At 42.4% G+C, this 25,213-nt stretch overlaps 2 protein-coding genes, 1 long non-coding RNA gene and 5 other non-coding genes across 12 annotated transcripts; 3 read left to right on the plus strand and 5 right to left on the minus strand.

The window, feature by feature from the left end:
- Nucleotides 1-1,823: 1,823 nt before the first annotated feature.
- LOC139392026 (uncharacterized) lies at nucleotides 1,824-4,723 on the minus strand. The gene is made up of 7 exons (XR_011629632.1): nucleotides 4,694-4,723; nucleotides 3,741-3,799; nucleotides 3,458-3,528; nucleotides 3,223-3,280; nucleotides 2,644-2,720; nucleotides 2,419-2,502; nucleotides 1,824-2,216 (listed from the first exon to the last, which is right to left on the minus strand). It is a non-coding gene; the product is annotated as an uncharacterized lncRNA (long non-coding RNA).
- LOC139392479 (small nucleolar RNA SNORD99) lies at nucleotides 2,285-2,357 on the minus strand. Its single transcript, XR_011629690.1, has one exon. It is a non-coding gene; the product is annotated as a small nucleolar RNA SNORD99 (small nucleolar RNA).
- On the minus strand, nucleotides 3,117-3,197 carry LOC139392482 (small nucleolar RNA SNORD103/SNORD85). The gene has a single exon (XR_011629693.1). It is a non-coding gene; the product is annotated as a small nucleolar RNA SNORD103/SNORD85 (small nucleolar RNA).
- Nucleotides 3,618-3,694, minus strand: LOC139392481 (small nucleolar RNA SNORD103/SNORD85). The gene has a single exon (XR_011629692.1). It is a non-coding gene; the product is annotated as a small nucleolar RNA SNORD103/SNORD85 (small nucleolar RNA).
- Nucleotides 3,889-4,025, minus strand: LOC139392483 (small nucleolar RNA SNORA16B/SNORA16A family). Its single transcript, XR_011629694.1, has one exon. It is a non-coding gene; the product is annotated as a small nucleolar RNA SNORA16B/SNORA16A family (small nucleolar RNA).
- A 1,166-nt stretch (nucleotides 4,724-5,889) lies between the features above and the next one.
- LOC139391873 (ras-related protein Rab-39B-like) lies at nucleotides 5,890-7,962 on the plus strand. The gene is made up of 2 exons (XM_071139483.1): nucleotides 5,890-6,195; nucleotides 7,332-7,962. The coding sequence occupies exons 1-2, from the start codon at nucleotides 5,981-5,983 to the stop codon at nucleotides 7,765-7,767; spliced, it is 651 nt and encodes a 216-aa protein (XP_070995584.1). The 5' UTR covers nucleotides 5,890-5,980; the 3' UTR covers nucleotides 7,768-7,962.
- Nucleotides 7,963-17,650: 9,688 nt separating this feature from the next.
- Nucleotides 17,651-17,786, plus strand: LOC139392476 (U11 spliceosomal RNA). Its single transcript, XR_011629687.1, has one exon. It is a non-coding gene; the product is annotated as a U11 spliceosomal RNA (small nuclear RNA).
- On the plus strand, nucleotides 17,651-25,213 carry LOC139392214 (glucocorticoid modulatory element-binding protein 1-like). Of its 5 annotated transcripts, none has more exons than XM_071140019.1 (10): nucleotides 17,651-18,105; nucleotides 19,187-19,340; nucleotides 19,560-19,615; nucleotides 19,707-19,825; nucleotides 20,158-20,261; nucleotides 20,531-20,679; nucleotides 21,030-21,170; nucleotides 21,572-21,709; nucleotides 22,121-22,258; nucleotides 22,579-25,213. In XM_071140019.1, the coding sequence occupies exons 2-10, from the start codon at nucleotides 19,210-19,212 to the stop codon at nucleotides 23,538-23,540; spliced, it is 1,938 nt and encodes a 645-aa protein (XP_070996120.1). In that variant the 5' UTR covers nucleotides 17,651-18,105; nucleotides 19,187-19,209; the 3' UTR covers nucleotides 23,541-25,213. The 5 variants fall into 5 exon arrangements, with proteins under 5 accessions (XP_070996120.1, XP_070996119.1, XP_070996121.1 ...); XM_071140018.1 differs by having other exon boundaries at nucleotides 18,034-18,105; nucleotides 19,184-19,340; XM_071140020.1 differs by having other exon boundaries at nucleotides 18,099-18,362.

The following is a 25,213-nucleotide window of genomic DNA, read 5'->3' on the forward strand; positions in this document are numbered from 1 at the left end:
CAATCAATCCCTATACAAGTCTGCTGTTCCCACATGCTTCAAGAGGGCCACCATTGTTCCTGTTCCCAAGAAAGCTAAGGTAACTGAGCTAAACGACTACCACTCACTTCCGTCATCATGAAGTGCTTTGAGAGACTAGTCTAGGACCATATCACCTCCACCCTACCTGACACCCTAGACCAACTCCAATTTGCTTACCACCCAAATAGGTCCACAGACAATGCAATCTCAACCACACTGCCCTAACCCATCTGGACAAGAGGAATACCTATGTGAGAATGCTGTTCATTGACTACAGCTCGGCATTCAACACCATAGTACCCTCCAAGCTCGTCATCAAGCTCGACCCCGCCCTGTGCAACTGGGTACTGGACTTCCTGACGGGCCGCCCCCAGGTGGTGAGGGTAGGCAACAACATCTCCTCCCCGCTGATCCTCAACACTGGGGCCCCACAAGGGTGCGTTCTGAGCCCTCTCCTGTACTCCCTGTTCACCCACGACTGCGTGGCCACGCACGCCTCCAACTCAATCATCAAGTTTGCGAACGACACAACAGTGGTAGGCTTGATTACCAACAACGACGAGACGGCCTACAGGGAGGTGAGGGCCCTCGGAGTGTGGTGTCAGGAAAATAACCTCACACTCAACGTCAACAAAACTAAGGAGATGATTGTGGACTTCAGGAAACAGCAGAGGGAACACCCCCCTATCCACATCGATGAAACAGTAGTGGAGAGGGTAGCAAGTTTTAAGTTCCTCGGCATACACATCACAGGCAAACTGAATTGGTCGACTCACAGACAGCATTGTGAAGAAGGCGCAGCAGCGCCTCTTCAACCTCAGGAGGCTGAAGAAATTTGGCTTGTCACCAAAAGCACTCAAACTTCTACAGATGCACAATCGAGAGCATCCTGGCGGGCTGTATCACCGCCTGGTACGGCAACTGCTCCGCCCTCAACCGTAAGGCTCTCCACAACGCATCACCGGGGGCAAACTACCTGCCCTCCAGGACACCTACATCACCCGATGTCACAGGAAGGCCATAAAGATCATCAAGGACATCAACCACCCGAGCCACTGCCTGTTCACCCCGCTATCATCCAGAAGGCGAGGTCAGTACAGGTGCATCAAAGCTGGGACCGAGAGACTGAAAAACAGTCTCTCAAGGCCATCAGACTGTTAAACAGCCACCACTAACATTGAGTGGCTGCTGCCAACTCCAGCCACTTTAATGGGAATTGATGGGAAATGCAAATATATCACTAGCCACTTTAAACAATGCTATCATATATGTTACTTACCCTACATTATTCATCTCATATGCATACGTATATACTGTACTCTATATCATCGACTGTATCCTTATGTATCACTAGCCACTTTGTTTACATTCTCATGTATATACTGTACTCGATACCATCTACTGTATCTTGCCTATGCTGCTCTGTACCATCACTCATATATCCTCTATCCCCTTACACTGTGTACAAGACAGTAGTTTTGGAATTGTTAGTTAGATTACTTGGTTATTACGGCATTGTCGGAACTAGAAGCACAAGCATTTCGCTACACTCGCATTAACATCTGCTAACCATGTGTGACAAATAAAATTTGATTTGATCAGTCCAGTCAAAGCCACTGTACATGTTAACATCACTGTGGCCAATGGCCTTGAGCATTTCTAATGTAATGCCATGGCACCACCCTTAGACTTCGTGATGTGTCCATGAATGACAGAACACTAGGTCAATCACGGTACACCGCTCTGTATTTCCTGCCCTGCCACAACGCACTGAAACATGCATTTCGACACAAGAACAAAGACATGGTTGTAGCTTTATTTACATTGTTTGAAAAGAGATTAATGGCAAATTATTTCACAAATGTGGGGCTCTGCCCTGAAGGACAGAATGTACCTGTTTTAGCATTATATGGCATTTATGTGTAATTTGTCAGACCTTCAGGTCTAAACGAAGCTGGAATCTAATTAGTTGACTTAGGGTGATTGTTATATTTATTGATGAAATGCAGGACAGGTTGGTTGCAGGTTGTAGACAGTCCCACACAATTGAACAGTTAGTCAGCCACCGATTTCGCACATTCTGAACAGGTCTCCTAACAATGTCCCGATGCAACCGATAAGCAATAAGTGACAAGCCAGGGAAACATCTTGGTGTACAGATGGGGCCTCATCCAACTTGGTTGGTGTACCAAGACCTGAGAATGAAAAAAGTATTGCTTTAGTGGCTGAAACAATGTATCATATATAGACATTGAAGGTGACATTCTGATCTCAGTCCCATATCCGCATGTTTCATCCAACAGTCACATTTTAAAAGGTATCGATCATTGATCAGAACACACCAGGGCCTGTGAAAAGGCCGATAATGATGCGTTGCCTCTTGTGCTTAAGACATACCTTAAAACCCTTGAATAGGGCCATATCACCATGGAAGTGTAGTTGGTCAGTGCTGGTCACATAACCCAGAGCCAGTTGCAAGAACTGCAAATGAAAGTTGATACATATTACAGCGAGGGACTGGCTTTGAGCCAAGTCCAATATCAGCATGAGCCATAAGCAGTATCATTGATCAAAACGCCATGCCCGCCAAAGAATATCCAGAAAACACAAGTCAGTATATACCTAGTGACAGCCATACCCATCAAAACCCGGATTGGTGCATGTCCAAGCAGTGTTGAGGCACACCTGTACCTCCATACCTGCAGAGACTAATGATTAGAGAAACTCAGTGCACAAGTTTCAGTAGCCACCTAAAAGCAGGATCGTGAAACTAGGCAACATTAGTGTAAAGTCACAATTTAATCTGTATGACAGTAGAGTGACTAACTCAGGCACAGAGAGGCCAGGACAGTCAAAGACTCCCTATTTATCTTGCATACACTTGGAGAACCAGAGGCTACAGGCAAAGCCCGGGTCCTTAGGATAGCATGCCGCCATGGGGACCAGGCAGCATTGAACACAAGGGGCTTACCAGCCATTCAATCACACCTCCAATACGCACAATAACTGATGAGAAACAAAGTGACGGTCAAGCTTGGCTCAATTCGGTGCCAAAGCTTTGAGGATGTTTACAGCAAAACACATTAGTCAATAGACATGGCTCAGAAGTTGAGTACTACGGCGTTCTCATTATCGAGGCACTCCTCTCAGTGAGGGCAAGTGTCATTACAGCCAGAATGAAAGGGGAACATTTTGAATTACCCTTAGAATGTCCCGTGGTTCATTCTCAATCCCACTGGTCTGTGCAGAGGTTGTACACCTGTAGAGAGCATTGACAATTAGTCAAGTTAAAAGCTACACATTATCAGCAGTCAAATCACATAATATACAATACAAAGTCTTGGCTCAGACAAGTACAATAAAGTTTCCATCAGCGAGGGATCATAAGTGAGGGCTAGTTGCAGGCCAAAAACACATTGATAGGCACCCGAATTACCTCCCATCAGAATGTCCACTACTTCATTCTCATCCAGGCCTATGAAGCCCCTGCAGACTGACATTGTAATCCTGTATAGAGAATTAGACATTTACAATTAGGCAAATACGGTAGTCTAAATCCTACATTTACATTAACTTGAATTTAGTCAACACCAAATCTTGGCTCAGACGAGTACTAAGTTCTCAGCATAGAGGCACTCCTCTAAGTGAGGGCAAGTGTGTCATCACAGCCAGAATGAGGGTCGATGGGTGAATCTTGAAATCAACGAGAATTAATGTACCTTTGGCATAACCATTTGTTCATCATCCACGTCTAGGGTTTGTTCAGAAGATAATGGACCTAGAGCATAGGGAAGCCAGCCAATTAGAAGTCTCATCTTACTCAATCGTGACCAACACACTAACATTTTCTATGAACAACTGTACATGGAATGTCCTTCCCCTTAATGTTGCGGTGTCAGTTATTGTCGAACTGCACAGCGACCGTCGGTGAAAGTAATGTTTTTGGCATCCTGTTGACCGAGTCTGCTATAAAATGAGCAGGAACGGCTTCGATAGGTGCCTGTGTTTATAGAGTGGTTGAACAGATTCCAGCTCTGTGATTAGCCATATTGGCCGAGTAGGGTTGATCGTATGAGTTGAAGTCTACCTAAAAACACCTCGGTACGCTCAGTAACATTACGCCTACCGTTAGCCAGCGGTGTAGACTTGCGCTGTACAAAATGGAATGCAGCAAGAATGACTCAAATAAAAACAGTCAATACTCAACCAAAAAAAAACGTATAATTTACAACTTAAAGATCGCCGTTTAAATGCTGTTAAAAGATTCAACCGGAATAGTGAAGAACCTGCATCGTTAAGGGCCGCGTGCAGTAGTGCCACGTGGAAACTGGCATGGTCAACGAACAAAAAAAACGTCTCGCAAGAGTAAGTAAATTTGCCTGAAATAGCACAGCTTTACGATTAACATATGCTTTACCACAAGGTTGACAAATACATAGTTAAACTTAACCAGCTAGCTATATAACCAACTATGTCACAAGAAAGTGCAGGTCCCGCCGGAAGTTAACTAGTTTGCCTAGCTAGGTACTGGTAGCAAAATATCAGAAACTGCTTTCTAACATTCACGTGGCTACGCGCTTCTCTCAAAACATGTGATATTAGCAAATAAAACAATCTTCACGCATATATAAAACAGACACGCCGAGTGATGATTGGTTCGAGTGTGACTTACCATTGCTGCTACTTAGCTTGAATTGAAGAGATTGATAATGCGCTGTCGGTTGCTTTATATAGTGGGGGACAACCTGGCGATTGGTCCACATATGTCACATGGACGAGATGTATGATGGGATATGAGGTTCCCTCTCAACGATAGACCGCTATCTAAGCTATTTAATGTGGCATAAATTAGATAGCTAATGCATGCATTGGCTACTGATAAAACAGTTCGAACAAATAATGAACAAATAATACAACGAAAATAGACAGGTTAAAAAAAATAGAAAAGCCAACCAGAAATGTGAGGTTTGAAGAGATGCAAACAAATTAAAAACCTTTTCACTTGAAGCTTTTACTAATTTATTGCGCCTGGCCAATGCAGTTCTGACCAAGACAAGAGGTTGATTGTATTATTTTAGGTCAGTGGGATAAACGTCTCATTTTCAAGGATTTTCAAATAGATATGTAGGCCTGTGGGCCATATATGCAATCGAGGTGTATATTTTTTTGGTAGGCGAATAGTTTTGAAAGTATTTGCTCTAATCAATGCTGTAAGGAAAGCCTAAGTGAGAACTAGATTTCAAATGAGCAAAGTCAACAACACAACAAACTGATGTGCCAACGGCAAAAAAAAAGGTCTCAGCATTTCAGCACCATGGACAGTTCCATGACTGCTGCGACCACTGTTCTAATTGAAAAGCCAGGAATGAATAGCCTTTCGAGCGACCATATTCAACACATGCAATAGTCTACCATGTAATGCGTATCACAATTCGTGCACAGCACATTAAATGGTTTAACATACAGCTCATGCTATGCCGTCATGACCATGTCAAGTCAATAAGCAATTTATAGATGGAGGCATAGGCTCCATGGCATTTCACACCAGTTTGAGAGTCGGATAACAGCGTGCCTTATCATGTGCTATCTAACTATATTTTTACGCTTTATAGGCCTCATCATGCACGTACGGTTCATACTTTCTTTATCGAAATGACGCTTTGTAGCATTGGCCCATAGGCTAGACTAAATTAAAATAAAGCAATAGAATTGTCATAACATAAAGTGACGTTGTTTTCTTTTTATGGTGGTGTTCTGAAGCAATAGGCCCTATAATAAATCCCGTGCATAGGTAGCCTATCACATGACTGCAGCACTATCGCCCTTTGCTCGCTGGCACTCTCATCTCTGTCTGACCAGAAGGCAGTAGGCAGCAGCAGTGACTGGCTTTGTAAACACAACGTGCTGCGCTGCTTTGTTTCGGAACCGCCACCATTCTGGGTCTATCTCTAGCCATGCCATGGATATTTTGTGGCAATATCAATTCAGGATAATTTTGCTAGGAGACTCGACGGTAGGGAAATCATCTTTGCTGAAGCGGTTTACAGATGGAATTTACAGCGATGTAGCGGATCCAACGGTCGGTGTTGATTTTTATGCCCGTTCGCTAGACATCGAGCCAGGGATTAAAATCAAGCTTCAACTGTGGGACACGGCTGGACAGGAACGATTTAGGTGAGATATAGACAATTCATGTTATACTAGGCCTATATATATATATATATATATATATATATATATATATATATATATATATATATATATATATATATATATATATATATATATATATATATATGTTATCAATAATATTTTGACAAGATCAACTGATTCATTATTTCCATCAGTATAAATTAGCCTATATGGATCAAATAACTAAAACGCCTCAGCCTTCACAATATCTATTGTGGTCGGTTTACCATTTTGGCGAATAACAGTAATAATAACAATAATAGTTTATTATTAGAGAAACGAGGAACGAGGTCAGTCATCGTCAGTATTTTTTTTACGGTACGACTGCAATAACGGAGGCCGTTAATCCAATTGTGTCGCATCATCAGTTGGATTCATTCACCGATGATGGGCAACAACCTCGCCTTGATACTGTTTTGTGTAATACACAAATATCCTTTTTTAATACAATGATAAGACGGTTTTGATGCCTGTCTTTGGATGGATGACAGTCAAATCCGGTTATTCTGCAAGTGTGGTTTGTTACTGCTGAGAAGGCCTGTGAATCAGCGAGGCATGGCTCTCTCTGTTACATACATGTAGTAATGTGCCTTTATGTAGCCTAGTCTGCCATGCCTAGGCACATACAGTATCCATCCAGGAGCCAGTGTAACTTGTAGTTGAAAAAAATATGTTAACAACATAATTCATTCCCCAGTCTCAGATACTATTCCTCTAAGAGCATTAGAACTGTGTTTGTAGACTCTGCTCTCAGATCTCCTTTTCCTCTTGAACCCGAACCTGGATGTCTCTGACAGAATATTATGGAAGAAAGACTGTTTTCCCATAAGAGGTTCACAGTACACACTTAAAATAGATTTTCAGTGGCATGAAAGAACTGTCTCTACAGGTGTGTACAGTTATCATTCCTTAGTAAGCCACAATGAATGTCTTTCCCTGGACCTGCAAGGAGTCGCGGATCTTGTTACGCTGTTTTGCCAACTCCTATATGTTTGTTGTCATGCTATGAGTGTAGTTTGGTTCAGGGTTACACTGAGATTCAAGTCAGCATTGTTTAAATTCACATTTTACTATGGATCAGAGCTGAATTGTAACATCTCCTATTCTCCATCTTCCAGGTCCATCACCACTTCCTACTACCGTAACTCAGTGGGCGGGCTCCTCGTGTTTGACCTGACCAATCACAAGACCTTCGACCACGTGAGGGAGTGGCACAAGGAAGTGAGCGAGCACATCCTGCCGCACAACATGGTCTACATCCTGATTGGCCACAAAAGCGACCTTAACAAGGACCGGAAGGTGACGCAGGACGAGGCTGAGCAGCTGGCGGCAGAGATGGGGATACGCTATGTGGAGACGTCGGCTAAGTGCAACAGCAACGTGGACCGGGCCTTCCAGCTGCTCAGCAGGGACATCTATGAGCTGATGAAGATGGGGCAGATCACCACGAGGGACGGATGGGATGGGGTGAAGAGTGGCCTCACTACCAGGGTCCTGTACCCGGGCGATGAGGACATTGAGGTGGAGCCGAGGGAGAAGAGTTGCAACTGCTGAGAGACTGACCCTCGATCCCTGACCTCTGACCTCATCAAGAGTAATGTTCATTACGCACCAAACGGAAGAAAATGGATTGGAACAGAGAGGGACTACCTGGAATTGTCCAATAAGAAACTCAAATTTATCTTTTTCGTTGCGAATCGTTCTAGAACATGTTCCGATGCGTTCCCTAATAAACACGACTCATGTCTCCACTGTTGTTCCCCCTCTCTTATCTCCACAAGTATCTCACATCATCTCACAGTTTAGTCAGTTTCCCATTGAAACTAAGCCATGGTCTAAAGTAAGGCCCTTGTCCTGTCACATGTGCACGTGTCACCATATGCCTAGTGTAGCTAGCCTGCTTTTCCTCTCTGTATCAGTTCCTCAAGAAGGTCAGGATGGGGCTGTTTTCTGATGGGATTGTGGGATTCACATCCTGTAGTACACATCTTGATGTGACAAAATCTTCTCTACAAACACAAAAGTCTGAGTCTTTAGGCCAAACACCAGAGTAAATCCTTGCAGCGGAATAGCATCATACATGTACATGCTAAACCTACACAGTTTAACATCATCTGGGTAGCTTTGGGCCCAGTTAGGTAAGGCAGACACAGAGGCTGCATTTACAGAGGCAGCCCAATCCTGATATGTTGCCCAATTATTGTTCGTTTGACCATTGAGAAGAGGCCTTTTGACAATAATTGGGCAAAATATCCGATTTGGGCTGCTTGTGTAAACGCAGCCAGAGACACCTGCGTGACAGCGATCAGGCCTTGGGGAATTCCAGTACGTATTATTTTCCTTCCTGGCAGCATCCTTTTCCTTCCTGGATGCCCTTTGCTGCCGCAGGAGTTATTGGATTCTTAAGCAGGCAAGGTCTTGACTGGTGGACAATGCATTATTGTGATCTGGCATCACTCCCATTACATTGTTGTGGGTTGATTCCTGTCTCCTGTGTGTGTGTGTGTGTGTGTGTGTGTGTGTGTGTGTGTGTGTGTGTGTGTGTGTGTGTGTGTGTGTGTGTGTGTGTGTGTGTGTGTGTGTGTGTGTATGTGTGTGTGTGTGTATGTGTGTGTGTGTGTGTGTGTGTGTTTGCATGTGTGTGCTGTTGCTCTGTCCCCTGTACATCATGTCCGGTATGGTCAGTGGTATAAAAAGTATCCAATCATCATACTTGAGTAAAAGTAAAAATATCTTAATAGAAAATGACTGGAGTAAAAGTGAAAGTCACCCAGTAAAATCCTACTTGAGTAAAAATCTAAAAGTATTTTGTTTTAAACATACTTAAGTATCGAAAGTAAAAGTAATTGCAAAAATATACTTAAGTATCAAAAGTAAAAGTAAAACTAATCATCATTTCAAATTGCTTATATTAAGCAAACCAGGTGGCACACAACAGCACGCAGACATACTTTACAAACAAAGAATGTATGTTTAGTGACCAGGGATGTTCTCTTAATAAGTGTGTGAATTGGACCATTTTCCTGTCCTGCTAAGCATTTTAAATGTAACCAGTACTTTTGGGTATCAGGGAAAATGTATGGACTAAAAAAGTACATTATTTTCTTTAGGAATGTAGTAAAGTAAAAGTAGTCAAAAATAGAAATAGTAAAGTAAAGTACAGATCCCCTCCCCCCAAAAACGACTTAAGAAGTACTTTAAAGTATTTTTACTTAAGTACTTTACATTACCCCACTGGGTATGGTTAACTCTGCCGTTAAAAGGTCACTGATAATAGTCAGGGAGAATAAACTGTACTCTATATGTGTCACCACCACCACCCCTCCTCTGTTCATATGGTCCTGTAGACTGGTTTATTGGCTTTTTACAGGGTTTCCCAAACTCGGTCCTCGGACCCCAAGGGGTGCACGGTTTGGTTTTTACCCTAACAATACACAGCTGATTCAAATTATCAAAGCTGGATGATTAGTTGATTATTTGAATCAACTGTGTAGTTCTAGGGTAAAAGCCAAAGCTTGCACCCCTTGGGCTCCCGAATACTGAGTTTGGGAAACTCTGTGTTATTACATTGTCTGGTTTAGAACATGACATTTCAGACCCTAATGGCCTCCATGCTCCATCAGAATGGTTCCAATATCAAGACAGACATAATCTTGCCATGCCTATAGGCCCTTTCGGTCTGCAGAGAGGCACAGGAAGATAACTCTCTAGTTTCCCTAGACTACTACCTCTATACTGCAAACCTCAGTGCAGATAACAGTTGACCTGAGACTTGGCTGTAGACTGGTGTTACCATGGCTCACGGTCTAGATAACAGCTCACTTTGCCTGGTCCCTCCTCCCTTCCTTCCCCTCAGCTCACCTTGTCCACCTCCACACCCTGCACACACTGTAGATGGCAGGAGAGACATTGTGCATTCAGCAAATGTGACTTTCTGTGATATTGTGTTCTATGTTGGTTTTGTGTCCAGTGGTTATTGGGCAAGGCACAGGAGAATATGGGCAGTATCATGGTCATGCGACTTGACTTGTTGAAAGGAATGTCTAACTAACTAATCTTTTGGGAGTTTTTTCATACATACTGGTAAACACCTTGCAAAGCCTCAGCATACAATTTATTGACAAAAAATATGTCTTGCCTCTTGCTTTACAAAGTCTGATGCAAACGTAGTTTAGTTGTTCCCGTTGTTCCCACACAATATTTACCCTGTTTATAGTTATGTTGTGGTCAATTTTTAAGCTCTACTGACCATTCACAGACTGATTAAACCTCTGTTATCACAGGTCATAGCCCCGTTACAACATGTCTCATTTCTTTCAAAGTTAAATCAGTTGGCTAACCAATATTTATGACAATCAGATGTCTGTATTGATCCATGTTCTTGTTACGGTAAAAAAGGACACATCCACAAAGAGAAGGCAATACCGATGCCTAGGGATGGGAGACATACCCTTTAAATGAACTAAAACAGTCTTGCCTGGGAATGTATAGAAATGGAGAATGATCTTTTTCAGACATGGTTTCAGAGGGATGATAATGTAGGCCGCTGTCTGTTTGGTCATCACAATTCAACTCCTTTTGAAAAGCAGAAAATATTTTCATTCTAAGCCACAAAGGGAGTTAGAGACAAACCATGTTCCTTACTGTATGTAGTGCTGCCTTTTTTCAGCTTGCTGTGTCATTTCTAACAGGGTTTATTTTGTACAGCTGTATTTTTTATGCTTATAATAATGATAAAATGTGCTGTGATATAGCTGCTTGTCATTGAATGCAACCTATCCCTGAGCACTGACTTTGATAAGGATTCTTATTGACTGTATTGTTACATCAGATAGGAAGACAACAGGAATTAGGAAGCTGTGGTGCTGATGATGCCCGACGATGGTCTATAAACAAGGTGTATCTAGAGAAAGGCCCCTGTCACTGAGATGGAGCACCAGCTATATTCAACAGCCTATTCAGGCTAAATTGACATGAAAGAAGAGATTGAGCTTGGAACTTGACACGTTGCCAGCAGAACTACAAATGTTTCGATTTTAGAGCAGAACATTGAAAATAATTGATGCTTTAGAAAGTGTTCCGTTGATTATAAATGGTGGCCATTTTCATTGTGATTATAGTTATATCATAATAGTGTAATCTGAATACCAATTGACAATACAATCTAATTAAATCTGTAGTATCCAACAGGTCCTTGAAAGTACAACAACATATGACATATCACTAATGCATTTTACTTGCAAATTCTCTTTTTGGGGAGTCTTACAACTAGACACAGCAGCACAGTTGATACTTCTATTTTGCCCCTGACTGAGTCCAATCACAGATCACAGCTTGACAAAATAAATGTTATTTATTTTCTATTCTAAATGTTCTGTGCAAGGTACTCACTCTACTGTTAAAGGGTATTCAATCAATAAACAATATTATGTCCATGGTGCCATATTGATTGACCATCTCCATGCTAGGGTTGTGACGCCCTCTTTGGGTAACAACAGAACTGCATACCTGACCCACTTATCTGTATCACAGTGCAAATAAATGACTGCACTCCAACTGAAAAACATACAACTGTGTATGGTAATAATATTGGTGTGCTTTCATTTTCATAAGTCTCTGTTGAAAATCACAACTGTTAGTTTGCATAACTGATCAATAACTAATCAATAACAGATGAATATCACTTGTGAAAATGAAGCTGTTCACTGATATTGCTTTCACTTGTACCCTCCGCTCCTGTCCAAGCTCACCTGTAGAAACCATATATATAGACTTAGGGTAGAAACATCTGTGGTCCTTAACGACTCATCTGGAGGGAAGAAATGCAGATACACACACGCTAAATGAGCAAATTCATTTGAATGATTGTGCTTATTTTATGTGTGGTGAAAAATAAAATAAATATTACGTTAAATGAAAGAAATACCTGATGGATTTATATGATCAGATCTTTTTAAAGATCTTTAATGAAAGTGATAGTGAAGGTACATTTTGTAAGGGAGGGGTCAGAGTGTACACAATTGTTACCAGGAGGAAAATGTGCAAGGGTCATTCTTTTACAATTTCAGTCAGGGGAGGGTTTAGTATTTTGTAATCGATTAAATGTCATATTGCTCACTGTTTGAGAATGAGTTGCTTATCATATCTCGATGTGTGCTTGATGCTGCCCCTCATCCCTGATTCTCTGCTGGGCGTGCAATATCAAGTGCTCCTAGTATCGTCTCAATCAAACGATCCATAGCCTACCGTGCCTTTAGAAAGTATTCATACCCCTCAAATTATTCCACATTTTGTTGTGTTACAGCCTGATTTCAAAATGGATTAAAAAAAAATATCTCACCCATACACAATACCCCATAATAACAAACTGGAAACATGCTTTTAGAAATTTTAGCAAATATATTGGATAGAAAATACAGAAATATCTCATTTAAACAAGTATTCACACTCCTAGGTCAATACTTTGTAGAAGCACCTTTGGCAGCGATTATGGCTGTAAGTATTTGTGGGTAAGTCTCTAAGAGCTTTCCACACCTGCCCATTATTCTTTAAAAATTGATTCAAGCTCTGTCAAATTGTTTTTGATCATTGCTAGACAACCATTTTCAGTTATGCCATAGATTTTCAAGTAGATTTAAGTCAAAACTGTAAATTGTCCACTCAGCAACTCCAGTGTAGATTTGGCCATGTGTTTTAGGTTATTGTCCTGCTGAAACGTGAATTAATCTCCCAGTGTCTGGTGGAAAGCAGATGAAGCAAGTTTTCCTCTAGAATTTTGCCTGTACTTAGCTCCATTATGTTTATTTTTATCCTGAAAAACTTCCTAGTCCTTAACGATTACAAGCATACCCATAACAGATGCAGCCACCACTATGCTTGAAAATATGGAGAGTGGTACACAGTAATGTGTTGTATTGGATTTTCCCCAAACATAACACTTTGTATTCAGGACAAAAAGTGAATTGCTTTGCCAATTTTTTTGCAGTTGTAAACTATAGAAAGCAGGTGCAGAAGGTGAGTTTAATGATAAGAAAGGCAGATAAACAAAACAGGAGACCTGTACTGAACATGACCAAAACCAATAATCCTGATGACTAAGGCTACTGAGGGCTAAATAAAGGGAGATTAATCAAGGTGATGATGAGGTGCAGGTGTGCGTATTGATGGTTGCCAGGGCCAGTGGTCAGTATACCGGCAACGTCAAGCGCTAGAGCGGGGGAGTGGGAGTAGGCGTGACAGCAGTATTGCTTAAGTGCCTTGTCGCAAACAGGATGCATGTTTCGGAATATTTTTTATTCTGAACAGGCTTCCTTTTTTCACTCTATCAATTAAGTTAGTATTGTGGAGTAACTACAATGTTGTAGATCCATCCTCAGTTTTCTCCTATCACAGCCATTAAACTCTGTAACTGTTTTACATGGCCTCATGGTGAAATCCCTGAGTGGTCTCTTTCCTCTCTGGCAACTGAGTTAGGAAGGACGTCTGTATATTTGCAGTGACTGGGTGTGTTGAGACACCATCCAAAGTTGAATTAAAAACGTCACCATGCTCAAAGGGATATTGTCTGGGTTTTTTAAAATGTGTTTTTTTTTCACATCTACCAATCAGTGCCCTTCTTTGCGAGACATTGGAAAACCTCCCTGGTCTTTGTGGTTGAATCTGTGTTTGAAATTCACTGCTCGACTGAGGGATCTCACAGATTATTGTATGTGTACAGAAATGAGGTACAGAGATGAGGTAGTCATTCAAAAATCATGTTAAACACAATTATTGCACATAGAGCGATACCATGCGACTTATTATGTGAATTGTTAAGCACATTTTTACTCCTGAACTTATTTAGGCTTGCCATAACAAAGGGGTTGAATACTTATTGACTCAAGACATTTCAAATGTCCTTTTCAATTCATTTATAAAAATTCCAAAAAACATAATTCCACTTTGACATTATGGGGTATTGTGTGTAGGTCAGTGACAAAAAAAAATATATAGTTTTAATCCATTTTAAATAAATTGTGTATATAAACCTAGGTTACACTGCATTACACACTGCAATGCATAGGCTATCCCAATCATGAGGCCTGGCCTGCTCTCCTCTTGCTGAGGTAAACCGTTTTGTGCTGCCTAACCAATGGATGTGCTGTGTACGGTGGCACTTCAGTAGGCGAGTCAAAAGCTTCTTCTGAAAATATGTTTTTATACGTCAGAAAATGCAATATCTGTGTAAGCGGACTAGGCCTACTGATGTCCTGTTCAGTTTGAGAGAGAGAGAGAGAGAGAGAGAGCGCAAAGATGAGAAAGAGGACCAGAGGTAAGCTTGCTACTGCTATAATTGATTTGAGTAAAATATATATTTATTTGCCCATAACGAAGCTATTTATCACACTTATTGACCTCACAATAAGCAATATAACTTAATTTATATACTTCGAAGTGGCAGCTGTGAAAATGGACAGCACCTGGCTGCTGAAATTTGACGAATTGGAGAAGGTCTAATTCGGAGAAACTGTCTTCCTTTTAATTTGACTTTAGGCTACTAACAACAAGAGGGCTTTGTGTTGGAGCCTATTTCTTCCTATTCAAGAAATAAGAGGTAGGCCTACCTGTTTGACAGATTAAATGATAGTCTACTATCCATAGACTTTGTCAGCCAATTCCTTCCATCACCATGCACTCCTTAAGTATCTCAGCGTCAGTGAAGGGCTTGGTTTGTTAAGTTAAAACCAGGGCTCGAATTAAGGGGGTATGTGAGGGTGTGAGAGTATTGTGGCTTTCAGAAATGGACATGAATATATAAAGCAATCTATAACGACGCTTCAGTCTGCAATGATTTGTGCTAGAAACAAGCTGTAAAATGCCGGGAAAGACTGATGCATTTTGGGATTTATTTGTTCCCTTTTTGACATTCATAGGCTGCAGTACAACCAACTATAGCAGAGGAGACAAAAAATGTGTCACACCGTGATCTGGTTCACCTGTCCTTGTGATTGTCCCCACCCCCTCCAGGGGTTGCTTATTATCCCCGGTGTATATATCCCTGTGTTTCCTGTCTCTCTGTTCGTCTTGTTTGCCAAGTCAACCAGTGGTTTTCCTTGCTCCTATTTTTCCCCAGTCTCTGTTTGTTTCTAGTCCCCCTGGTTTTGACCCTTGTCTGTCCTGACTCCGAACCCGCCTGTCTGACCACTCTGCCTGTTCCCTTGTACTGTTTTGTACTCGGATCTCGAGACTGCCTATCGGTCCGTTACTGTTTGGACTGACCTGGTCTATGAACTCTCACCTGTACCAGACCTGCCTTTACCTACTCCCTTTGTTATAATAAATATTGGAGCTCTACCATCTGCCTCCTGTGCCTGCATTTGGGTCTTGTCTTGTGCCCTTATAAAATGTGTGATTCTGTCACTTTCATTTGAGGTTCAACATTTCAACAGGCTATTAAACTACATACTAAGTCAGTCAGGAGCAAACCAGGTAGCCTAAGAAGGAACGAAAATGAATTATTTAGGCTATATTATTATTATTTCAAGGCTATAGCCTGCCATTTAAGAAACAAATTGTGACTTATTTGCGACATGCAACAGGCTGGCAGGAGCAATCAGCATTTCAAAAACACATCAACAATAGCACTTCAACAACATGCCTATAAATGTCGCATTTAGGCTGAATAAAAGGAAAATATGCCTTATTAAGCTACACAGTCATTCTACAGTGCATTGGAATTCACTTTCAGAAACACGAGTTTGGCCAGTCTTTGGTTTGAGGATCATACGGTAAACTATGCATGCCTAGTTTGTTAATTTAGCCTAGCATATGCTCTTATATTCCCATGCCCTAATCACAGTAAACACGTATATTCTGTAACAACAATATCATTGAATAAAATAGAATACATTTGAAAATGATAATTTCCCCCAAAACATTTTTTTTATGAGTGCATATACACAAAGTACTGAGTAATGTGTCTGAATAATTATATAATTCTGATATTATGATTATTCTGATATTTCCGTTAATTTTTAACGAATTAGCAAAAAAAAAAAGTTTTTGCTTTGTCATTGTGGAATATTGTGTATAGATAGATGAGGGGAAAAAAACGATTTAATCTATTTTAAAATAAGGCTGGAACGTAACAAAATGTGGAAAAAGTCAAGGGGTCTGAATGCTTTCCGTAGGCCTACCTGATGATATGCGGCTGCTGTGTTAAAAAACAATTGTATTTTTATCGAATTCTTTGATGATCTGAGACTTCAGTTGTAACTCCTTCTGTTGCACTCAATGTGTACAGTTGATAGACAACTTTAGCACTGTTCCAAACAAAGTGCAGTCCTATTTTTAACAGTAGCCTGTATAGAACGTCTCTCTAAACGTCTCCGGGGCTACAGCATGCGCTCGTTCATAGCATGCGCTCGTTCGTTGTCAGGCTCTGTTGTCGTATAAAAACTATTCTGCTTTTCTCCAGTCATGTAAAATGACGTAGAAGTGCATGAATTGCGTGTATAAAAAGCATTTTTTTTAAAAAATCGGACACAAATAAGATAATAAATGTATGCAGTGCTTTTACTATAATGGGGATCTTATCACCCCTACCCTTGCCCGTGGTGATATGCGAATCCACAACCTCCTGGCTACTTTGTCATGTAACTACAAAATGAAGAACAGTTTCTTAGAACCCGACGTATAGGGCTCTGGTCTGTACTATGAGTGAGGATAAACAGTAGGAATGTTATGTGCTATCCACTTTGTTTGAATTATTGTTTTTGGTATAGTGGAGGGACACTTTTTTTCTCTCTAAGTTTTAGGGGAGGTCGGGTAAACATATATTTGACTGAAGGGAGGGCCATTCATTATTTCAGAGGTCCGATTGTTAGCAGAATTTACGCAGCAGGTTAGGATAATTAGGTTGAAAAGGGTTAGCTAAAATGCACGAAAAACAACAACTTTTGATGTTAATTTGACAAATGCTGGATACATTTTCGCGACTACCCTAGCGTTACGTCCCAATAATCTCAAACTTCTCCTGAAGTGTGCATTAATTTGAAATGAAATTAATGGTATCTCGAAACGCTAGTACACAATCCAATATTGTTTAATTTGCAGGGAGTAGTTAAAGTGCACACACTTCTGGAGGACTGAGACACAATCCGGGAAGAGGTCGATTTGGAATACATTTACAAGGCGCTATCGTGGGGACCAATCAGAATCTAAAATGTTCAACCTATCTATCCCATGATGCTTTGCTTTATGAAAAATCACGGATAAATACATCTAATTCTATTTGATTCATCAATATTATTCGTTGTTTTGTCAACTAAAATATGATTTAAGTATTTTATACAACGGAAAATCACTAACAGAATAAAAAACATTTAATGTTTTTCCCTACCCTGACTGAAGTCCCTGTGTCCAAAGAACACATTGTAAAAACTGTAATTTCCACGTTAAAAAGGGCTTCTGCTATGTTTAGCACAGGGAGGGTGGGGATTCACCACTCTTCTTGCGGAATCGATATCAAGAGATTTCGGAAGCATAATTTTTACTGCCCGGAGCTGCGAATGATCGTGAATCTTTGCGCTCCAAAATTATGTACAAAGATAACAACTATTTAACAAAACAAGCATTTATTCATTCTAGTGCGGTGCCCGTTCAGACCACAAAACATGCATTAACAAAAGCAGGTCATAATCCAATTATCCTAATGCTGTGAAATAAGTGATGATTGCCGTCATAAAACATTTAACAGGGACTTGTTGTCAACAGGCTTGTTTTTATTTTTGACCTATTTTTGAGGATGCAGCATGCGTGACTGACGAGCTGCACTGCTATATGAGGAAGTGTGACTGCTCGAAGTGCGCATGCCCAGCAGCTTGTAGGGATGTGTTCGACTTCATAAAAACGGTAAGGGAAATCTAAACGATGGCTTTGTACTGTTAGGTGTATTCGGTTCATAAAGGCTAACTGATTTATATGCGAGGTAATGTCTATCTCTACGTAGATTTGGTCATTTTAAAGGGGTAACACCCCGTGCTCGCTCGGAATGGCGGGGCAACGCCGTCGCCGCGTTGTTGTTTGGTGTACGTGCTGCCGCACAGGGACGTAATTTTGAAGGGGAAAAGAAAAGTAGAACGGACGCACGCTATCGTCTGAAACAAGCGGTACGTAACCGCCGCCACGCTGTAAATCTCAAGGTGGCTAGTAACAGCCCGGCCACAGGTTGCGTGAGCGCCAAACCTCTGCCCAAAGTCCATTACTTTAGTTAGCTTAGCCATCTTGCTAGCTACAAGCCGCCACCTTGCTAGCAAGATAGCCGGACTAGTACAATGCATGGGCGTAGGCCGTTCAGCTATACAGATCAGCGGGGAAGGCTATTCGGGCAAATGGCGCTTTAGCAGCTAGTTAGCTATGTTCCACTTGATCTCCTGACTGTAACTAGTGCACTGCCCTGCCCATACCCACAGAAACGTTGCGAGGAGTACAAACTTGCTGTACATTACTTTTAACTAGTACGTTAGCTAGCTAACGCAACGTTTCTGTGGATATGGGCAATGTAGTGCACTAGTTACAGCCAGGAGACCAGGCGTAACGATAGCTAGCTACTAGTTAAAAGTTATACAAAGCAAGTTTTCAGTCAGGTTTTTCTCCTCGCCTTTTAAATGTGTAGGGACCAAGTAGGAAAGATAGCTAGCTAGTAACCGTGGCTTTCAATGAGCCCCATGCAGTGCCCCCCTTTCTAACTATGACAGAATAACCGAATAACACTTTGGAGGTTTGAATTAAACCATACAGCCATTGGCTGAAACTGAGAGGCAACTGAACTGAATCTGTTTATGGGCATGGTCTGCCCTGAGAGCATCTTATCCATATTTTACCTTGTCCTATCTGTCCTCCCGTATGTGAGTAGTCTTTCACACACACATTCTTCTAATCTTCCCTATTTGTCACCATTGTGCTCTTCATCCCTATCTGGGGCTTTCAGTAGGTTACACTGGGAGAGGAGTCAGGATGGCACAAACCGAGGTGACGACAGTCTCCATGGGGGACTTGATGGTGATGAGGGCTGCTGAGGAAGATGATGGTGATGACAATGAAAGCAAGACACAGGTCATCCTCCAGCTACAACCAATCACAGCAAGGTAGGTACACACTGATGTTTACTTGAGCCTGATGGGGGGGTGAAAGAGGACAAGACTAGTGTAACAGAGTTGGTTCGGTGAACCACGCTCACATGATGGCTCCCCAAGCTGATTGCCTAGGCTTTAGGTTAGTGAGCTAACACCGTCTTGTGGCAAGCAGACCCTGCTTTGTTTTTTAGCCAAAGTTTTCATTTGTTTTGTATTCACTTTCCCTTGCAGTATGGATGAGTCGGGAGAGGCAGACACAGCTGTTGTGGCTGTGGAGTCACACCCAGGTAAGTAACACACACACAGGCACACACACACAGTCCCACACAAACAAAGCATATCATAAAACTTGTGCACGTGTGTGTGTTCCTTGAGAAGAAACAACAGTTGACGGGGAGGACGTAGAGTTGGGCTATCCCATCACATGTGGAGAGTGTAAAGCTGTGCTACTGGTCAAGAAGTTTGTCTGTCCTGGAATAAACGTAAAATGTGTCAAGGTTAGTATTGTCATGGTCACTGTATTCTCTACAGAAATCATAAAGCTTTTCAAATGCTAGTGTGCAGAGAAGGAACAGCTCAGACTGCCAGCTTTGGTATACTTTTAAAGAGTTTTAGTCCTGTTTGTACATTGTCAACAGAAGAGATTGTGAGAATGTCACATCATACCGTTTGCTTCAACAATGCCTTAGACATCAGTTGAAGGTTTCTCATTGGCCAGTTGTTTCTTTGCTGTCTCCTTTATGATAAGGTGGTATAGGTATCTGTTTTGTCATCCCAGTGAACAGATGGTTCCTTTCTAAACTCTACCTATAATGTCTGCACCATACAGTATGAAGACCAGCTGATCAGTCCCAAGCAGTTTGTCCACATGTCTGGGAAGGCTACACTGAAAGACTGGAAGAGAGCTATCCGGATGGGCGGGGTCATGCTCAGGTGAGAAGTAGAGTCAACCGGTCCCACATCAACCCCTAGCCTCTAGCCCCTACGCACTTGTGGAGAGATCATTAGATAGGCATTTTGCCTATCTCTTAGGCATCAGAGGTAGTCAAGAAGTTAGAGAGGTGTGCCAGAAACTGGAGGGTTGCAAGTTAGGAGCCCAGGTCTGAGGGGAAAATCAACCCAAGGTGATTGATGCACATGGTGTGTCCCTTCCCGCTCTCTTTCCTCACTCTTAACCTTTTATCTAATCATCTCTCCTTCAGGAAGATGATGGACTCGGGGCAGCTAGACTTCTATGAACACAACACTTTGTGCACCAACACGTGTCGTAGCACCAAGTTTGACCTGCTGATCAACAACACGCGCTTCCCTCCTGACGGCAGCGGCCTCACCACACCCACCTCCTCACAAGGTGAGACCAGACACGCCCCTCCCCGGGGTCTGTTAAGAGCTCAGGTTGTCTGTGGCAAAACTATTTAGAAGTTTGTCAGTTATTTTTTTGTCTGGCAGTTATTTTTGGTAAATAACCTTTTAATCCTATTTTCTCCCATTTACCTCCTTTTGAATTTGTGATATTCTAAGGCATGTCAATTAACTTTACATTTTCATTGGTGTATATATATATATATATATATATAACACACATTTGGAATACATTATCAGTCAATAAGCATGCAGGACCTGAACCATCTGTTTTATGTTGTGTATTGAACATTGTAAGTAGTGGAGCTAACCATGTCTCTCCCCTTTTTGGACATGTAGCCCAGGTGGTGATTGGTAATGGTGGCCATGTTGCCATGACAACAGAGGAGAGGTCAGAGGTTCTGACCGGAACAGTGGATTGGAGTTCTGGGGCCGTGGCAGTGGAGACAACAGAGAAGAAGGAAACCAGTGAGATATCAGGTGAGTTCTTCACCTAAACTGTTCCCACTCGTGACTGTTTACTGTATTTATACTCTCAACTCTGAAGTCAAATAGTTGTCTGGGCATTGGTCTTGTATTAATCTTAGCTTCATACCTGGGTTAAATGCACTATGTCAAGTACTTGCTGTTGAGTACGATTGGTTTAGCTCGCACGGTAAAAATAAATCCAATAGAATAATCACCAAAGTGCAAACTTCACCGACCCTACATGCCGGTCAAGCTAAACCAACCACATCTCAAGTATGTTACACGTATTTGACTAGGTCTGCTTGGCATGCAACTGGATGAATTCTTCCTCACCTCTCTCACATAAATGTGACTCAAATTGCATATATCCTACTTTGAATTTGAACTCTGCTGTGTCCTTTATGTTACCCCAGAGGAGACATTGAACTTCTGGAGAGGCATAGCTGATGTAGGCCTGATGGGGGAGGTGGTGGACAACATCAGGACAGAGCTGCTGGAGATGCTGAGAGGAGTGCAGTTACGCAGCGAGCAGGCTGCCATGCAGGACGCTGGTAGGTACTGGCACATAGGACACATGAGATCGGGTACAGGGTACAGGTCATGGATGCTGAGAAGAGTGCAGCTACCCAGCAAGCAGGCTGCCATGCAAGACATAGGTGTGGGTACTGGTACCTAGTCCTAGGACAGAGGGGATAGGGCACAGGTCAATTCTAAGGATATATGCATGGTGCCACACAGGTGCAATGTTGGTTTCTGTTGATCAAGTCAGGGGATGAAATAAAATGAGAAGTAATGTTGACTTCTCAGGAGTAACATAAGGAAAAGACTAGATTATGGGGGCAACCAAAAAATAAGGTACACATATGTCTTGTTGAAACACATTTCATGTCTTTGATTAATTGATTGACTGATGGATGTGTTATTACTGACCATGTGATTGATTACCCACTGATGGACCTCAGATTCCTGTCTGGTAGAGGTGGCAGTGTTGAGTAACCTGGCCCAGGTGTTCGGCCTGCTGGACTCGGTCAAACACATCCTGAGCGTAAGGAGAGAACAGACTGACCCTGGAGAGGAGCAGGTCCTTAGCACACTGACCAGTGAGTAATGATCAATTCACTTTTCAATTCAGTAACTTCAGGCAAAGATATGTAGCCTATGATGTTTTGGAGAATTTAACTTTTAGTCATTTAATGTGAATGGTCAGGAACAAAAAATGTAATCGAAAGGGAAAGTCAGTTGTACAACTGAATGCATTCAACTGAAATGTATATTCCGCATTTAAATCTACATTTGATTGCAAAGATACACCTGTATTGGATATGGCCTCAAACTAAAAGTATTCACTTGCTAATTGACACGGTTGATTACTGTAGAGCACCATCTGAGTCATGTCTAACCTCTGACCTGATCTCCACAGACCTGGAGATGCAGCTGGAGGAACAGAGACGACAGCAGCACGTCAGGGCTCAGCTCTGCCACCCTCAGCCCCTCAACAACATCAGCCACACACCAGGAGGCAAACCCACCAAGCCCAAGGCCAAACGCCCCCGCCTGCAGCGGCCAGCCTCCACCACCACCCTCACCTCCTCCCCCTCCCAGCCCCAGACAGCCACCCTGCAGCCCCAGCAGTTCACTATCCTCTCCCCCATTTCATTCTCCTCCATGGGCCAGCCCTTCTCCCTGTCAGGCCTCCCAATGGCCACGCTGGGTCAACAGAACAACACAGTAACCCTTCACACTCTGCCCGCCGGCTCTCAGACCTTCACCCGATACATCACCACCATGGTGGGGGCCGACGGCAAGACGGAGACCCTGACGCTGCACCCTTCCCAGGGGCTGACGCTAGTGGGCACCACCCTCCAGGACCCCAGTCAGCTGGGAGGAACCATGATGAGTCCTGTGGAGCTGGTCCAACTCACCCAGGGAGGGGTGACCGACGGTGGGGAGATGATGGTGGAGCAGCCCATGGGCCAGGTTGTGGAGATGGGGATGGTACAGGAGGGATTGGTGGAGGGGGTTGAGGACAAGAGCCAGGCACACACCACCGTGATTGAGATCGACCCCGCGCCGGGAGACCATGACCAGACCATGGGGGCGGTGATGGAGTTACAGCTGGCCCAAGAAGGAGAGGCAGAGGCTGGGGAGGAGGACTCTGCCGTAGTGGTCCATGCTGGGATGGAGGTGACCATGGTCTCGGAGGGGGAGGGAGGGGAGGAGATGGTGATGCAGGGGGAGTCGGAAGATGCCCAGGGGGAGGTGCTTGAGGCTGGGCAGCAGAGCCAGGTAGAGGGGGTACAGCTGGATGCTAATGGGCAGATCTCAGGCCTAAGGATAATGGTGATCGAGGAGGAGACTCAGGAAGAGGACAAGGACAAATGATCCAGCTCAGCTCTGCAGACAAAGACAATACCCTCTCTTCCCCCTGGAGCCATGTCCGACAGTAGGGATGGGACTAGCCTGTTCCCAGATCTGTTTGTGCTGTCTTGCCATCTTGCTGTGACAATTATCGTAGGAGCTGGCAAGATGGAACAAAAAGATCTGGGACCAGAGTAGGGATGGACTCATGGACAGAACATCAAAGAGAATACGCAGGCAGACTTGTGGTGTAATTAAGTGTGTGGAGTGTAGACAGAAAGCTGCCAAAGACCTAGCCTTTTTAGAGTAGCTGTGGTCCTTAGCAGCTAGGCCAAGGTGTCCCTTATTTTCATTGTTGTTTCCTTAGTTTTTATTAAAACAAAATGACAACATAGCCAGGCACCGTATCTTATATTGTTTGTTTTTGTTACGCATTTGTATGACTTCAACTTGAAGAAGACACCCAAATACAATTTTCAGAAAAGGTCCCAGGTTATTGGCTTGATATTGGTATGAATAACAGTCTGGTGTTGTATTCAAGGTGTGTTACCCTTTTGGTGTGTGTGGAGCTAGAGGTCTACTGTGGGATGATGGCAACAGTTCTAAAACAAAGTCTGCTCTATGTTACACATTTCTTTCAACAATAGAAAGCATACCACTTTCTCTTTGCAGCTTTTGGGATGAAGTCTTTTGCAGTTTTTGTCAAACAAAACAAAGATAGTATCTTGTTGAGCTCACCATTGTCAGATCGAAGCTTTTTTGGCATTTTCTTTGCAGGATTTGCATTATATTTCACCCTGATTCTCTGTATGGTGACAAATGCAGTAGATGTATTGTATATGCAAGCTCCATAGAGAACAACACATTTGCAGTTTTTCCCCCTCTAGGATTTTTAGCATGTGGTTATTTTAGCAACAAGGTTTTGTATAGATAGAAATGGACCCAAAGTTAAAGTATGACCAAGATGGTTATGTAAGTCAAAGAATAATGACAGGGACTCTTATGTCAAGCTGAACAAAATGCTGTAACACTTTAGGAAGAAAGTATACACACGCTTTCATAACACCTTTTATGAAACCTTCCATAACCAGTCACTAGCCTGCGGATATTGTTGCACTCGCTTTGTCTAGGGGTCCTAAGCCTAGTTACATGGTCTGTAACCTGAGTGAATGGGTGCATTTATGTGACAAATCAGCGTTTGAGGCGGCAGGTAGGTCAGTAACAGAAAGGACGCTGGTTCAAATCCCTGAGCCGACTAGGTGAAAAATCTGTTGATTTGCCATTGAGCAAGGCACTTAACCATAATTACTCCTGTAAGTTGCTCTGGATAAGAGCGTCTGCTAAAAGACTGAAATGGAAATATAATAGTACCTATATTAGTGTTGCAGTATCATTCATAACATTCATAACACATTTATTCAACATCAGCCTCATGTTCACCCCCTTCAAGCAAAGTGTTACCCAAACCGCTGCCCGGCCTAGAACAAATAAAAGTTCTTACTCAGTTTATTTTACTCATAATAACAGACACAGAAGTGCAGTGCTGAGACCAAAATTAATAAATCCATTCAATTATTTTGGTCAATGAATGTGAACAAAGTTGCAGGGTACATTTTAAGTTATCTGTAATGACCTGTTCTGTATTTCCATAATTACTTTGTAATGTGTTTTAATATTATTAAAAGAAATCAATTGGT

The sequence above is a fragment of the Oncorhynchus clarkii genome, chromosome 32 (genome assembly GCF_045791955.1).
Source record: "Oncorhynchus clarkii lewisi isolate Uvic-CL-2024 chromosome 32, UVic_Ocla_1.0, whole genome shotgun sequence".
NCBI classification, from domain to species: Eukaryota; Metazoa; Chordata; class Actinopteri; order Salmoniformes; family Salmonidae; genus Oncorhynchus; species Oncorhynchus clarkii.

Coding starts and splice junctions, on each gene's coding strand:
- LOC139391873 (XM_071139483.1), top strand. CDS start 5,981: ATGGATATTTTGTGGCAATATCAATTCAGGATAATTTTGCTAGGAGAC. Junction 6,196..7,331: donor GCTGGACAGGAACGATTTAG/GTGAGATATAGA, acceptor TCCATCTTCCAG/GTCCATCACCACTTCCTACT.
- LOC139392214 (XM_071140019.1), top strand. CDS start 19,210: ATGGCACAAACCGAGGTGACGACAGTCTCCATGGGGGACTTGATGGTG. Junction 20,680..21,029: donor CACACCCACCTCCTCACAAG/GTGAGACCAGAC, acceptor TTGGACATGTAG/CCCAGGTGGTGATTGGTAAT. Junction 21,171..21,571: donor GGAAACCAGTGAGATATCAG/GTGAGTTCTTCA, acceptor ATGTTACCCCAG/AGGAGACATTGAACTTCTGG.